Genomic DNA, 16326 nt, shown 5'->3' with positions numbered 1-16326 from the left:
CTTTTGAGAAATGGCTATATATCTTAAATTCATGTAGTACAGACTCAATGTATCTCTTAATATTCTACAAAGTATATATGAACTCTATCATTCTAGAATATTCATATGCAATAATACAAAATTTATCTATATAGCCACCTATCTTTAGCACCAACCATGCATGTGAAACTTAAGCACCTGAAATTTGGCATAAATACCTAAGGTATGTGTATCAGGATTGATCTCCTTTTTAAACATGAATTAATTTAAGGTAAATGTGTCTATTTACACAGAGGTGACAGGAAAGTCTGATGCTAAATAACATATACAATTGCAACATGAAACACAAGAAGTATGGATCAAGGCAAACTGGAAACCATAAAGCAGGAAATGGAACAGCTAAACATCAGGGTACTTGGTGTTAGTGAACTGAAGCAGACTGGAGTGGGACATTTTCAAACAAACACAAATTGTTTTCCTCTGGAAACGACAAACTCAGAAGACATGGAGTGGCTCTAATACTAAGGCAAGATGCTGCACATGGAGTAAGAGGCTATAATGCAAAACGTGACCAAATCATATTAATCAGATTTTGTGGAAAACTTATCAGTATAGTCATCATTCAAGTCTATGTTCCAAGGCTGAAGAAGAAAAAATTGAAAACTTTTAAGCAGATGTTCAAGAGGAAATAAGTAACATACCAAAATAAGAAATACTGATATTCCTAGACTAGAATGCAAAGTAAGAAACAAAGCAGAATCAAAGAGGTGTTCCTCGTACCACTCTGTATTCTTTTTGGTGCCAGCTGAAACTCTTTTTATTTGCCAGTAATTTAACAATTAACTTTTAAATTTCAACTTGCATTTTATCCTGTACCACTGATATACCTCTGTACTAATTCAGTTGCAATTGCTGTGGATTTATTGACTGATGTGAAATCCCCCCCCCCCACCACCATTTGTTTGTACATTTCAAACTTTGTTAATCGCCCAGAGAGCCTTAGCTATTAGGCAGCATAAAAATGAAGTAAATAAATAATCTATTCCAGGAAAATTTGGTCTAGTAGTAAAAAACAAAGAAGGAGAATGACTCAAATAATTGAGAAGCATATGGTCTGTCTATCACAAATACATACCTCAGGCAACCAACAAGACGACTGTATACATAGACATCTCCAGATGACCAGCACAAACATCAAATAGACTATGTAATTGGAAGCAAGATACAGCAAAGCTGCATTCTTGCTGCCAAAACAACCAAAAACAGATTGTGGTAGTATTCATGAACTCTTAATATCAAAATCAGAATAAAACTGGAAAAAAAAAGATCTGAAGTATAGTGCCAAAATACAACTTCAATAACATCTCTGAGGAATTTAAAGTCCACATAAAGAACAGTTTTGCATTACTCAGTTGAAATAACCATGAGCCAGAAGAAATGTGGACTGAAACCAGAGACATTAGGGTAGAATGCCAAAAGACAATTCCTGTAGCATCAAGCAGGAAAAAGCCTAGATAGATGGTAACGGAAACATTCACAATTGCTAAGGAAAGGTGAGAAGCAAAGTTGACACAAAGAGGGTCAGAATCTTGACTGGAACTTTTCAGTGACTATCATTTAGAGACAAAAAGAACCATTACAATAGCCAGTGTAAAGAAACAGAAGAACAAAAGAGGGGTGAGACCTCTTCCAGATGATCCAGACAATCAAAGGGAAATTCAACCCTAGATTAAGAATGTTAAAAGACAAATGGGAGAATGTAGTATCTGACCAGAATCAAATACATAGAAGGTAGAAAGAATACATGAAGAACTATGCAAAAGAAATAGAACAATGACAGACGACTACAAAGCAGAACCCTATGAGGAAGAACCTGAAGTATTAGAAAGTGAGGTGGTAACTGCACTATGCGTAGAAGCACTTGGAAGGAAGCAATCTCCCAGAGTAGATTGGATACCAGTAGAACTATTCCAAGCCACAGAGACTGAATCAATCCAAATGCTAATAAGAATATGCCAACAAATATGGAAAACCAAACAACAGCCTACAGACTGGAAATGTTCGACATTTATTTCAATTTCCAAGAAAGGAGATGCAAGATGCAAGAGAGTACAGCAACTATAGGACCAGTGCACTAATTCCCCATGTAAGCAAAGTGATGCTCAAGGCATTTCAACAAAGAGTATTACCCTACATGGAACAAGAAATGTCTGACATTCAAGTTGGAGTCAAAAAATTTGAAGGAGAGATCCTATCAAAAATATATGTAGGCTATTGGAGTACACAAAAGAATTTCAGAAGACTGGTCTATGTTTTCTAGACTACTGCAAAGCCCTTGCCTCTGTGACTCACAAGAAGCTATGGATGGTCCTGAAAAAAATGTATTTCATTGTCCTGATATGCAACTTGTATTGTGGGGCAAGAAGCTACTGTTAGGACAGAATTTCAAGAAACAGAATGGTTTCCTATAGACAAACGTGTCAGACAACATTGTATTTTACTCTCTCTATCTGTTCACTCTGTATGCAGAGCATATCATAAGGAAAGGTGGATTAGATATAGTGGATGGAGTGAAAATTGGCAGAAGACACCTCAATAATTTAAGATATGCAGACTATGTCATATTACTGGCAGAAAGCAGCAACTAATTGAGAAGACTCCTACTGAAAGTGAAAGAAGAAAGTGCATAAGCAGTACTGCAGCTAAATATTAAGAAAACAAAAATCCTGTCTACAGAAGAATTGCACAATTTTACTGTTAGCAATTAAGACATTAAAATTGTGAAAGATTTTACATACCTTGTCCCAGTCATCAATTCAAAGGGAGATCGTAGTCAAGAAATTCAAAGAAGAATGAGACTTCGAAAGACAGCAATGAAGGAACTAGAAAAAATCAAGGGTAAAGACTTTTCCCTGGAGACCTAGGGCAAGATCACCCACACTACCCACACTATTGTAGTCCCAATCACAGTACAGTAGACTCTCAGTTAACCAGCACCACTGGGGATTAGTAGATACTGGACAAATGTAGTTTCTGGTTGCTTGAGAGTTACTATTAAAAACAGACCTAATACTGTACCCCATACCATGCCAAACCATACCATAAACTCTGTATTGACTTGATATTAATATTGAGATATAATAATTAAAAGCAAATTAAGACCAATACAAAAAAACCTTCTATCTTCTGAGCCTGAACCTGAATGTCATAGATAGTTGACAAACTGACATTAAATTTCTCCATGAGCACTCCATGACTCTCAGCTTTCTCAAACCTCTTGCATATTTCCATCTTCTGCTTGAGGGTAAGCACTATACATTTATGCTTACTTAGGACCTGTTTCACTTGCTGGGTGAAAACACAAAATTTGAATAACAATAGATCCCAACCACAGTATATTTACACACAGTGAATTGGCAGGAGTGGGAGACAAACATGTGATGCGCAAAGTGTGGGCTTACTCATAGCATGGTGCATGGCACGCCAAGTTTAAACTTACATTTCCACTAGAAATTTATTTTATTTTAATTTTTATTAAAGTATTATTTCTTTGATTTTTTTTGCCAGTTGCTTGAGTTCTGGTTAACAGAGTCTACTGTATATAGTTGTATTTAGTGTGAAAGATGTACAGTGAAGAAAGTTGACAGGAAGAAAACTGATGCATTTGAAACATGGAGCTGGAAGAGTTTTGAGAATACTCTGGAGTGACAGAAAGACAAACTAGTGGATCCTAGCTCAAACCAACCCCGAGCTTTTCCTAGAAGCAAAACTGATAAGGCTAAGGTTGTCATACTTTGGGCACATAATGAAAAGGCAGAACTCCCTGGAGAAGACAGGAAAAGTTGAAAGCAGAAGAAAAGGAAGACCAAATATGAGACAGATGTTATGACTCCCTAACAGAAGCCACAGCTTTGAATTTACAAGAGGAGGACAGGGCTGCCATGGATAGGGCATTTTGGAGAACTTTTGTTCCTAGGGTTGCCCTAAGTCAGAGATTACTTGATGGCATATAACTATAACAAAATATAAATCCATGTCATTGAAGAAACATATACAGGCATGGGAGCAGACTTCCCTAACCAGTACATAGGTCTGCAGCCCATGCAATCTGAAATCAGGGAGATTTGTAGGCCAAAGGACAAAGATATAAGCCTGCTCCCTCCCCTCCACTGTGGGATAGCACTGCTATCATGGGAATGGAATAGACAGACCCATCCCTCAGAGGATTATATGGGTGCATCATGGCAGGGACCAAGGCTAGGGCTGCCAGAGAATATGACCTAACTCATTTGAGATAGGTACAACAGATCCAATTCCAGTTGATATAACTTAGAATATTTAAGCCTTTCTTTAAAGCTGCAGCTTTGGGCATAATTATCAATCAATATTTAGCACAGCTATACACAACATGGAGGAGGAGAGGAAGACCAAAAAGACCTAGCATCAAACATTCCAGAATGACTTAAGAAGTATCAACCTTGAATAGAAGGATTAAAAAAAAATGGTTGCTGCTGATTGAACACTATGGAAGACACTTGTCCGATGTGCACTGCACAGGAAGTAAAGAAGATACACAACCCTTATTTATTGAGACCATTTTACCCTCCTCTTCACTCAAAAAGAGGTTCCTAGAGCAAACATTAATTAAAAAATATAAGATTGACTTTTCTAAGGAACCTTAATCCAAGACCCCATGCCAATATGTTTACCTTTTAATGGAATATTTTCTCCCAAAATTATAAGTCTCACAAGTGACTTCTGGGACATATCAAAGTTGGCAGCCCCTATACACCTTCCTTTATTCAACTGGGCCAATACCCATCTCATAAGAAGCACTGTTTAATGAATCTGTAAATATCACCTTCTGGTATCATAAACAATTCAATCTCACTATTTTTGTGCTGGGATAAATAGACACCAATCTTCTAATTTATGTATGAAAACTAAAAGAGGCAAGTACAGCATTTTTAAACCCATTTTTAATTTGGAAACATATGAATTAGTGCAGAAAACTAAGAATAAGATTAATAAAGTAATAGCTAATAGTTTACCTCTGCTAAATTGGAATATATTCTATCTATTTTTTATTCAGGCTCCAACTATCACTACATCTGTTACAAACTGCCCTATTTCAAATGTAATTTTCTATTAAGAAATGCTGTGAAGTTATTTGAAACTAGTAATACATTTAACTTAAAATCAAATAAACATTACTTACAGTCAGAACAAACCAAAGAAAGTTAAGTATATCCAAATCCTAGTGAAATCAAAGAGGCTTAAAGATTTAACCTGCTTCTTTTTATTTAAATGGAATTTTTGCTACAATACATACCATTTGTGTTTACATTGGATTGCATACACAAACTGAGAAGCCTGTATGGAATACATGATAAACACTGCTTAAAGTAGGCACAGCCTATGCACATTCAGAAGGAAGCCACCTGATTGTAGTACTTGGCAGCTGCTACTCTCTGTCAAGTTCTGTAGCACACCTGTTACTATAGAAACAGACAGCAGCAGCAGCAGCACCCAGACTAAGAATAAAGACATAAGGTCTTGAAATTCTTAGCAAGTTCAGTAACATGAATTTTTAAATAAAATATCAGATCTGAAATAATTAAAAGTCCTCTGTTTTTCCAAGAAAACTTTGTTTCTATGTTTCCTGGCTAAAGAAAAACTTGAAAATTTACTATGGGTGGATCTAAGGGGCTGTGTGTGCCCTTATTTATGGGCAAATATATGTATGTGTTTCATCAAATTATATTCTTATTGAAGCCTTTCCCATAAAAAGTTGTTTCTAAAGGTTGTGGGCAACCCTCTAGAGTGGGATTGAACAAGACATAAAGGCTAAAGTTGGCAAGGAAAATGAGCTCTCCACAAGCACGGAGCTCTTCTGCATCTTGGCCTAATACAAATATGTGAGACTAATGACATACTTTCTCATATATTTAGAGGATGAGATGAAAAAATAGCCATTTATGAGGGAAATAGAACAAATTTAAATTTATTAAATTTAATACGTGAATGAAAATAAAAAATACTGATTAAATATGCATCCTGTCTTTCAACCAAATGGTGGCCAAGAAAGCTTTCTGGCAATTGGCTTGCTCGGCATCCCAAAATTTGGTGATACCCAATGTAACTGATTCACTGATTCGCACTGTGCCATTACAGAGGGAAGGTGAGCAAATGCAGCCACCTCAGTAAGTGGGGGGAAAAAAACACATTATATAAGAACAGCCATGCTGACTTGGACCAAATACTGTTGAATCCAGCATGCTGATCACACAGTGGACAACCAGATGCCTATAAGAATCCGTAAGTAGGACATGATAGCAAAAATGTTATGATGGTTTTAATCCTGTTTGTATTTCAGATTGTATTTTTATGTTTTATTGTAAACCACCCAGAAAGCTCTGGCAGGGCAGGGGCGAGGGTGTTAACAGAAATTAAACACATAAATAATGATGTTTTCTTTCTTTTTTAAATAGCACAACTGCTTGTGTTCCCCAACAACTTGTAGACAGATGTATACTATTTCCAAAAGAGAAAGTAACATATACCCATCATGACTAGCAGCAATTGATAGTGCTGTGCTCCATGAACTTGTCTAATCCCCTTTTAAATGCGATCCAAGTTCAGCAGCCATCAAAATACCTTGTGGAAATGAATTCTGCAGTTAGCTATGTGCTGCATGATGAAGCACCTCCTTTTACCTGCCCTGAATCTCAATCCCAGTTTAAGCTCAAGGGATGACCCTGGCTGTTGGAAGGAAGAACGACAGCTGCTTCTGGCTACAATTCAAAGATAGTTGCTGGCTGACCTCCAGGAGAAGAATCAGAAGAGGTAGAAGAGATGCAGGAACGGGCCTTGAAATGTGGGCCATCCCTAGACACTGAGGTGAAAGAAGCAGAGATGCTTATCTCAAGGCCAGACTCCTCAAGTGGCTAGGGAGTTGCTGGGAATAGCCAAGATACACAGATGGTGGGAGGGGAATTGGAGAAGGGGATTTTCTTAGACACAGACGAGGTGGATATGGCTCTTATCCTATGACGCATCATCAGCAGAGGAGGGGAGCCTGTACAGAGAAAAGGCATGCTTATTTTCAGAAGGCCCCTCTCAAAAGGATGGGACCCAGGCATGGTCATAAGGAGAATTCCTGGTGGTGAATACTATATTGGGTTCAAAGAACTGCTTTGTGCATGCTCAGAGATTCATTCTTGGTGTTTGTGTGTCCAGAACACACTTCAGTCAATAAGGAACTTTTTGCAAGAAAGGTTTGAATGTGGGAAGGGAGGAAAGCTGGCTCACCACACTGAGTTCTAGAAAAAAAAGATGTCTCCCTATCAACCTGCTTCAGTAATTTTTCACACACCTGTCATGCACCTCCACCTTCAGTTACATACCATTTTTCTAAGTTAACACCTTCAAATATTATAACCGTTCTGCATGGGAGAGTTGCTTGAGCCCTTGATCACTTTGGTTGTCCTTTTATTCAAGTCTACAACATCCATTTGTTTAAGTGGGTTATCAGGACTATGCACAATATTCCAGCTATGGTCATAAAGATATTATGACATTGGCAGTTTAAATTTCGATTCCTTTTCTACTTCTCATTTTTGCCCTTTTCAGGTTTCACACTTTTCATATCATTACTCAGTACATTTTTTTTCTTGACCAGTGACTGCCAGTTCAGGTCCTGCCAGCATATACATGCAAACCTTGGGGAGAGGAGGTGCTGCTCCAGTGTGCATCACTTTACACTTGTCTATGCTGAACTCTATTTGCCATATTAATATCCATTCCATCAGTCTGGATAGATCCATTTGGAGCTCAATGCAATTCCTGATTGGTAAACTATGCAAAACGTATTAGCTTCACTGCATACCCCGGACTCCACATCATTTATGAACAAGTTAAAAAAACTATGCCATTTCAGAGCCATAAAGGATCACATCTTTTACATTCCTCCATTGTGAAAATTAACCATTATTCCTACTCTCTGCTTTTTGTTGTTTCACCATTTACGAACTCATAAGAAGACCTCCCCTCTTATTCCATGACTGCTAAGCTTGCTCAGCAGTCTTTGGTGGGAGACATTCCTTACTTGAACTGCCAGAAAGCTTTTAACTAAGTCCCTTATCAAAGACTTCTGAGCAATTATTAACCATAGTTTTAGAAATGCGTTGGACTTTCACACCACTTTTGATGATACTTACCGGGTCACCCCGACCACATATTTATTGACACACTCAAAGATCTCCAAAAGATTAGTGGGAGAAGACTTTCCTTTGCAGAAGCCATGTTGATTCTTTAATAATTACTCAGAAATCTTTGGTAAGGAACTTTGTCAAAGACCCTTGAAAGTACAAGTAAGTAATATCTACTGGATCACTTATATCCACTCCTAAAAGGAATACTTTAAATACCTTTGTAGAAGACATGTTAATTATTTATTATCAGGACTTGCCTTCTATATGCTTGATAATTTTATCATTAGTAATGTTTCCATCAATTTACTGGAACACTAGTTAATTTTCCTGTAATTACCCAGATTAACCCAGCATTTCTTGCCTTTTCCTTTTCTCTCTTCCACACACACATACACACTTGCTCTTTTCTAATTGGTGTTACACTGGCCACTCTCCAGTCCTCAGGTACAGAGGCCTATCCTACAGATCTATCACATTGATTGATCGATTGATTGAATGATATGCCTTTACAATAGCCCATATCTGGGCTCTTTGTGCAGCTCACAATTTTTGTTAGAAGATCAGAAAATTCACATTTGAATTCATTAAAAACTCTAGGATAGATACCATCTAGATCTGGCAATTTATTAATCTTCAATTTGTTAATACGGTCAAGTTCACTTTCTGTGACCATTACCTGCTTGCGTTTTTCAGACTTCCTTCCTAAAAACATAAGTTCAGGTACAGGTAGCTGTCCTATATTTGTTACAATGAAGACAGTTAATAAATAATGCAGCTTCTCTGCCATCTTCTTATCCTCCTTTAGTACCCCAATAGATAGACACTGCCTCTCTAATCCGGTGTCCTGCTTCTGATATATTTAAAGAATTGCTCACTGCTGGCATTGATGTTGTTCATATACTCCTTCAAATGTCTTTTTGCATATCTTATTGTCGGCTTCCATTCAACAAAAAAGAGACTTCACCAAATGAATGGTAACGGCAAAAAACATTTTCATTATGCACTCCATTAATTATACAAATGGTTTGGTTAGCCAGCAGTTATTGCAGGAGGTACTTCCTAAATTCAGTAGTTAAAGAGATCTAAGTTGTGAGGAGAGCTAGGGAGAGAATGAATCTGAGGCACCCAAGACAGTGGTTGAAACAGAACTGGAGAAAATGACAGGAGCTCCGCCTTTATATTAGCACTCACGGAAGGGGGTGGGGATCCTGCCAAAATACCTAACTAGGGAATCTCTAACAACAGGCTCCAGGCAGGTGCAAAGCCTAGGTCTGTGATGCACAGAAATTATGAAGAAGAAGTTAAAGTATTATGGTGCATTTAAGCATGCATTAAAAATGAAGGCCTTAAATACTATGGAGGCAAAATACACAGAAATACAAAATATAAATTAAAATACATAATAAATGACATAAGAAATGAAAAATGCATTAAAACACTAAAAGTATCAATAATTAATATTATACCTTGATTTCTTCTATTTCATCTGGCACTATTTTGTATGCAGACACAGTTCCACCCAACCTGAAATTTCAAGAAAAAAAAATCTCATAATCCAGCAACACATAGCATGAAATAAATACATGAAATAAATGTTCCCAGCATAACATAGCACAGCATAAACCCTGTTCCTGTGGTTAAGTTCTGAGAACAAACTGTGTGATTAGCCAAGGAAGTACACATTATGTATAGCTACAACATGCACTTATATCCTAAGTAGCAAGGACCAAAACCAGTATATTATGTAATACAGCAAACCCAGTTACAGCAATAGTTTTTTTTTAAGTCTCATTGGCAAAAATGTCTATTGTATTAAGTAACACACTTTTTTAGAATGTTTGCTTCCATATTACATACCTGGAGAGAACAGCTAACCAACACTGGTAAAAAGCCCTTGTGCCAAAGCCCTGGCTAGTGACGGAAAAGGTAACCCACATATACAGTTCCTGTAGCTGTATCAGTCCTTGATGAAGGGTGAGCTGTACTCTTCAAATAATTTATCAGCAGGGTGGATTTTTCTGCCCATGTAAAGTTAGTAGACCAATCACTCTTTTGGTTTTAATAGGGGCAGACTCTCCACCAAAAATTTGCTGTAGGGATGTTCACCCCATCAAGGACACTGTTGACCCAAAGATCCTTGATGGAGGTAGCCTTCACCCTGCTCACAGCTGCTTATAAGACGGATATTTCCATTCTGTGAAAATGAATGGAAGAATCCATCCACTTGCAGAAGGAAAACTATTTTGAAAGGCACCTTGAAGGTCTCATGCCCCCCCCCCCCCGAGTTGTTGTTAGTTGCGAAGCTGCATCTGACCCATCACGACCCCATGGGCAACATTCCTCCAGGCCTTCCTGTCCTCCACCATCCCCTGGAGTTCACTTAAGCTCAAGCTGACTGCTTCAGTGATTCCATCTAGCTACCTCATTCTCTGCCGTCCCCTTCCACATTGGAAACCCTTGCTCTATACATTTCTGGAGATCAAAAAGATCTTGCTACCAACATGATAGTGATGTGCTCCATACTATACAACAGAGAGGCAAGGAAAGATACTCTTCTTGAGGAAAACTCCAACTTTCCCAGGACACATTCCAGGGAGTATGGGCATTTCCATGCTAGGCAAGCAGTTAAGTAACTGGTTTCAGCTGCTCAGTCCTCAGTATGAAAATGGAAAGCTCTATCAATCACCAGCCATCTGAAGCATTATAGGGCAATTCATATGGGAAACATTTGTCCACTTTACCCACAGCTAGAGTCTGTAAGACTTTTCTTGTATAACTATGCTCAAAACATTTAGAACCATTCACTTCATGCCAAACCCTGTCCCTAAATGTATCCATCTATATTCTGCCTTTTTCTTGCATCCTTCCACCTTTTATAGCTTAAGTAAAAAAAAAGTTTTCCTTTCAGCTGTTTTTCCCCAGCTAGCCAAAACAGTTCCTTAATAAATCAAACTGTGGACCTTATTAAATTAATGGAAACAGGTTTCAATGAAAGTGTGTGATGTAAGTAGAAATCGAGTGATGTCCTCAGAAGGGTGGGTGCTGTCTTTCATTGAGTATATGTGCTCCACAGAGGGTGTGCTTTTTGGTAGCACAAATATCTCCATATAAACTATTAAACAAAAGTATATTTTGTCCAATAAAGCACCACTCCCTGTATGAAACTACCTGTACTTTGCAATCTATATCTGAGTCACCATTCACTCCTCTGAGAGAACTTTAGAAGATGGTATTAAGGAAGAGGAACTTTCCAGTGGTGTCCCCACCCAACTGTAGAATGCATTTTCCAGTGAGGTCTGCATGGTGCCAGTCCTGTTATCTGTTTAGTGCCAGGTATTCATCTATTCCCACCCATCTGATTGGAGTTTTATGCATAGCTGCATTGCTATGAAAGGTGTGAGTGCAAGTTATAAACAAGCACAATTTCTGACATTATACATCATTATCATTGATCCCCAGGCGCCTGCTAAAGAATGAGCCTTAAATTCCAATTTGCGGGTTTTTTGGAGTTTAAGCTAATATGAGATTATTGAAAAACCTGTTGGTTTAAGACAATCTAATACAAATAAGCCTTATAAACAATGGTAAGCCTATCAACTTGGTCAACAATCAGGGAAACATTCTGGTTGGAGGGGTGGGGAGGTCACAAATTTCAGTAAATAATTGCTGCAGTCTGCATCTTACAGGTATGATAACTATACATCATAGTGTATAGAGTGGCATGTCAGACAATCAAGATAATTAAATATTCTATGGCTTTTATGCTCCTTCATATTTTAGAATTCTGTACTCAGTGAAAACTAGCCATCTGAAACTAAGCCTAAGAATTAAAAGGATCCCTTAATATGTACTGGAATTTATAGTGCAATAGTCATGATCTAAATTTTGAAGTAGTAGTAATTTCTTCATTGCCAATAGTCTTAGACCTTTTTCAGAAATACATCTAATCTTGTGTGAAATCATATTTTAACATTTGTTTTGGAATTCTTGTTATATTCTTGTGTATGCATTTTGGAAGACTTGGATTCATGATATACAATGTCAAATTTACTGCAATAAACTAAGGCATTCTTTTAAAAACTTTAAGAAATGAGTCACCTGAATTCAGGAAGGCAGTTTAAAAATAACTTGAATCCGGCATAGCTGCTGCCATTTACAAGAGCGCTTAGATGCCACTTTAATTAACATGAATCTTTTCTCAGACAGATGAGTTAATAGATGGCACATCTTTCTACATCATCCCAAACTTAAAACTTCACTGTTTTCCTCCTAAAGTGCACCCTACTTCATTTTTCCAGATCTGTCCTATGTGTGACATACTATGTTTTGAAACCAAGTTCCTGTTTATATTGAAAAACAACACTTTTGATGAGTTAAGTCAGCCTACTATAACTTACTACCCTCCAGATCATTTGGATTATCACTCCCACCATTCTTGTCCATTGGCTAAACTAGCTGTAGCTGATGTGAATGTTAGTCCAAAACATCTGCAGGGCACTAGGTTGAAGAAGGCTGAGTTAGACTGTTAACTAAGAATATGCATATAAGGGGCCAAAAGAAATACAAACATACCAAGTCTTTATTATATTAATGTTAGTGAAAAGTAAGGTTACTTACCTGCAGCTGTCACTCTTTGAGTGGTCAACTGCCTGCACAGTGTCTCCATTCAGGAAGATTCTTCCAGCTAAACCTAGAAGTTTTGGCAGGAGCCTCACCCCCTCCCTCCTAGTATAAATAGGCGGGACTCCCACCATTTGTCAGAGCACTTGGAGACTGACTTTCATTTGCTAGTTTGGACTAACAGATCATTGGAAGGAGAGTAGGTCTGAAGCCACTGACACTGATGCAGGGCTGTGTGAATGCACAGATGACTACCTGAACAATGACAGTTGCTGGTAAGCAACTTGCCTTTCTCTACAGGGGAGATACTAAACTCTCCAGCTTGATCTCTGATTCTGCCTCCTCCTTTGACCTCATCAGAATAGACACCTCAACAAGAAAAGCAGCTTCCAGTTCCTCCATCTGTGCATCTGCCTGGACATCCACAGAGACCTTGCCTTCTACATGTCGCACACAGAACAGCTCCGCCGCACAAACCATCTTTTCATCTGCAACAATGACCAGACCAAGGGAGACACTGTCTTGCCGCAAAGACTTTTCAAGTGGATATTCAGTACCATCTCCCTAGCCTATGAGGTGGTGGGACTAGACCTTCCCACATATCCTCGCACACACTCCACATGAGTACAGGCTACATCTGCTGCTTCCCTGCTGAAATCTCTCTCCATGTTTTCTGCAAAGCCACCATGTGGTCCACAACATCGACATTTGTCTGGTACTACAACTTACGTACAAGTCAGAACTGCACATTTGGCAGGGCAGTCCTTTCAGTTGTCATGCAATGACAACAGCCCCTCCATCCACGAAGGGTAAGCTTGCTAGTTGCCCACATGTATAATGCAAACAGACCATGGAGGAGGAGGCAGGTTGCTTACCTGTAACTGTTGTGCCTCCAGTGGTCATCTGTACGTTCACACAACCTATCTTCTGCCCTGCTGGCTGCTGTCAGACTGCCACACACCCTTTTCCTTACCACATGGGGTCATTTGGGGATACAGACAGGGATGGACCTCACACCTTCTGTTTGCTTACCTGGAGGCACTGTAGTCTCCAAGACAACTGAGGAAGTGGTGGGAGCCCCCTTCCTTTTATCCAAGGCCCCAGAAGGGGCAGAGGGACTCCTGCCCACTCTGTGACATTTATCTTCGGAAATTTCTCTCCAATCCAGGCCTTGCTCTGTGTATCTATGTCCACATGTGTGATACACAGAGACCACAAAGAAGACTGAAGTCAGAGCTTGGATGTGCTGGGGATCTGATCAAGATGGAGTGTTCAGAACGGATGAAGCTGGAGAGGCCTGGGTTGGATGTGGGACCAGCCTTATTGTGGTTGCCAGGGCGGCTCGCATGGTGGGCAAGGCTTAACACTCAGAAGCAATTGGTGAATGTTGCCTATGCTTTTTCACAGGCGTGTTTCTGCCCAGTTTCTTAGCCTGTCTGGGCTTTTCCACCCTGAGATGTTTCCTCTCTTCCATTTATTTATTTTTTTGGGGGGAAGACCACAGGAAGACCACTGGTTTGGGGCCAAGGATGATTTCGAGGAGGTTGTAGTTGCAGGAGCAGCGCACTTTGGGGTGGCCAATTTGGAGGTGGATGGGTGACTGGCTTCATCCCTTGCAACATCCCACAGAACCTCTAAAGCCCTCTCCCACAGCTCCATCGTTAGAAGGCCTGCCCTGTTCTTGTAGACCTGCTCAGTAAAGGCCTGGCAGTGAGTACACTTATCAACAGGGTGCAACCCAGACACAGAAGGCAGAGGGAGTGCCTGTCAGCTGATGGCATTTTAATGCTGCAAGCCATACACTTTCTAAAGACTGCGCTTCTGTACCATCGGGCAGAAGAAGGAAGAACGAGAAAATCAGGATGAGATGCGAGGTAAAGGAGAGATGATAGATGTTATTTTTTTAAATGGGGGGCACTTAAATCTGACTCTAATCTGTGCCCCTAAATCCCCAACTTCATCCAATCATTTAAAAGTTAGTGTAGTTGTTCATAAATCATCTTTAAATGTTGTATTTTACTATGTAGAATAGACTGATGTTGTGAGCCACTTTGAGCATGGTATACCATCAAAATGTTACACATAAATAAGTCTTGATGATAACACTAGTGCCAGTGCTTCAGTAAGCTTACTATACTCTAATAAGAACCAAAGAGAAACTTGACTCTTGCTGCTGAAGACTTTTTATTCCTTTCAGGAACTACCTCAGAACTGAAGAATACTATGGTAAAGGTAAGACAATATGCTGTCTGTCATCATCCCTATGGATTGGGAAGGGAGTGGTGCACCTTTTATCTTACTCACTTCTAACAATCCCCAGCAACCACATATGGAAAACACATTTGAGTAGAATGGATATAGGCCTAAATCCTCATGATCTGACCCACATATTTGGGATCACCCATGCTATCTGGACTAATAAGCAAAATACCATTTAAATGCTGCAGCCATCCATGGGCATCCAAGGCTATAATCATGTGTGGATTTCACATAAGATTGAGTTGCAAGACTTGAAGTATAAAATTTACAGTACTCATCTGAGCTCGTGTGAACCTGTCTCTGTAACTTAAGATAGATAGCTGTAAGTCTTCCCACCTTAATCTTTAAGTTAAATTGCTCTACAGCTGAGAACCTAGTCAATTAATATTTAACTGGTTTAAACTTGTAGCATTTTAAATAAGATTCGGCTTAGGGCTTAATAATAACAATAAAGCATTTATTTTATTTTTTTACTCTTATACTTCATTATACCTTATTATTTTTGCACAAATTGCTGTTATTTTTAAATTTCCCATTTTAGTGTCATGTCTTTATATTAATTTTCTACTGTTTCTGTATTTACATCTTCAATTCTCCCCACTCCAACTAAACATTACAGGGATTTAATTTAGTAAGAAAGTAATAAGAGGCACAAATAACAAGGAGAACATGATGAAATAGCAACCTCTTGCTCATATTCCCCAGCAACCTGTATTCAGAAGTATATTGGTTCTGATATGGCATGTAATATATATAGCCACCATGGCTAGTAGTCATTGATAGTTGTATCCTCCATGAAGTTGTCTAATCCCCAAATTAGTGACTCTCTAGCAAACAGAAATTTCAGAAAAAATTTGCCTGAGGTCGCAAACTCGCATTGGGTGGCGATTGCAGTTGTGCTTGTGGGGGGGGGGGGGGGGGCTGCTATCGCGGTCGCACTCATGAAAGGAGGACATGGTCATGCTGGGGGGAGATGGCCACGGCCGCAGTCGTACAGGGAATATGGGCATGATCACAGTTGTGCTCGCGGGGGGGGGGGGGGGAGGGCTGTGATCTTTGTTGTTTTTTGTCACTTTGTTTCAAATTTTTGTGATTAAAAAAATGATTACAGAATGGATTAACCTTATTTGCATTGTACCTTATGGGGAAATTTGACTTGGCTCATGACCAATTTGGGTTGCGACCAGAGTCGTGGAACGGATTAAGTTCGTGAGCCAAGGTACCACTGTAATTTGTTTTTGAATTTTTTAATAGA

The 16326-nt window shown here is 39.1% G+C and overlaps 1 protein-coding gene across 15 annotated transcripts in view; it reads right to left on the bottom strand.

The window, feature by feature from the left end:
* GPHN (gephyrin) overlaps positions 1 to 16326 on the bottom strand; it is a 375414-nt gene that overhangs the window by 283566 nt on the left and 75522 nt on the right. For all 15 annotated transcript variants that reach the window (XM_044436487.1, XM_044436489.1, XM_044436472.1 and 12 more), the window contains one exon: positions 9659 to 9716. In XM_044436487.1, coding sequence (XP_044292422.1) covers positions 9659 to 9716 — 58 coding nt within the window. Of the gene's footprint in view, positions 1 to 9658; positions 9717 to 16326 lie in introns of those variants that run through there.

Source organism: Varanus komodoensis, unplaced genomic scaffold (genome assembly GCF_004798865.1).
Source record: "Varanus komodoensis strain SLA01 unplaced genomic scaffold, ASM479886v1 scaffold3, whole genome shotgun sequence".
Classification (NCBI taxonomy): domain Eukaryota; kingdom Metazoa; phylum Chordata; class Lepidosauria; order Squamata; family Varanidae; genus Varanus; species Varanus komodoensis.
The sequence above is the reverse complement of the archived record's forward strand: the minus strand, read 5'-3'. Positions and strand labels throughout refer to the sequence as shown.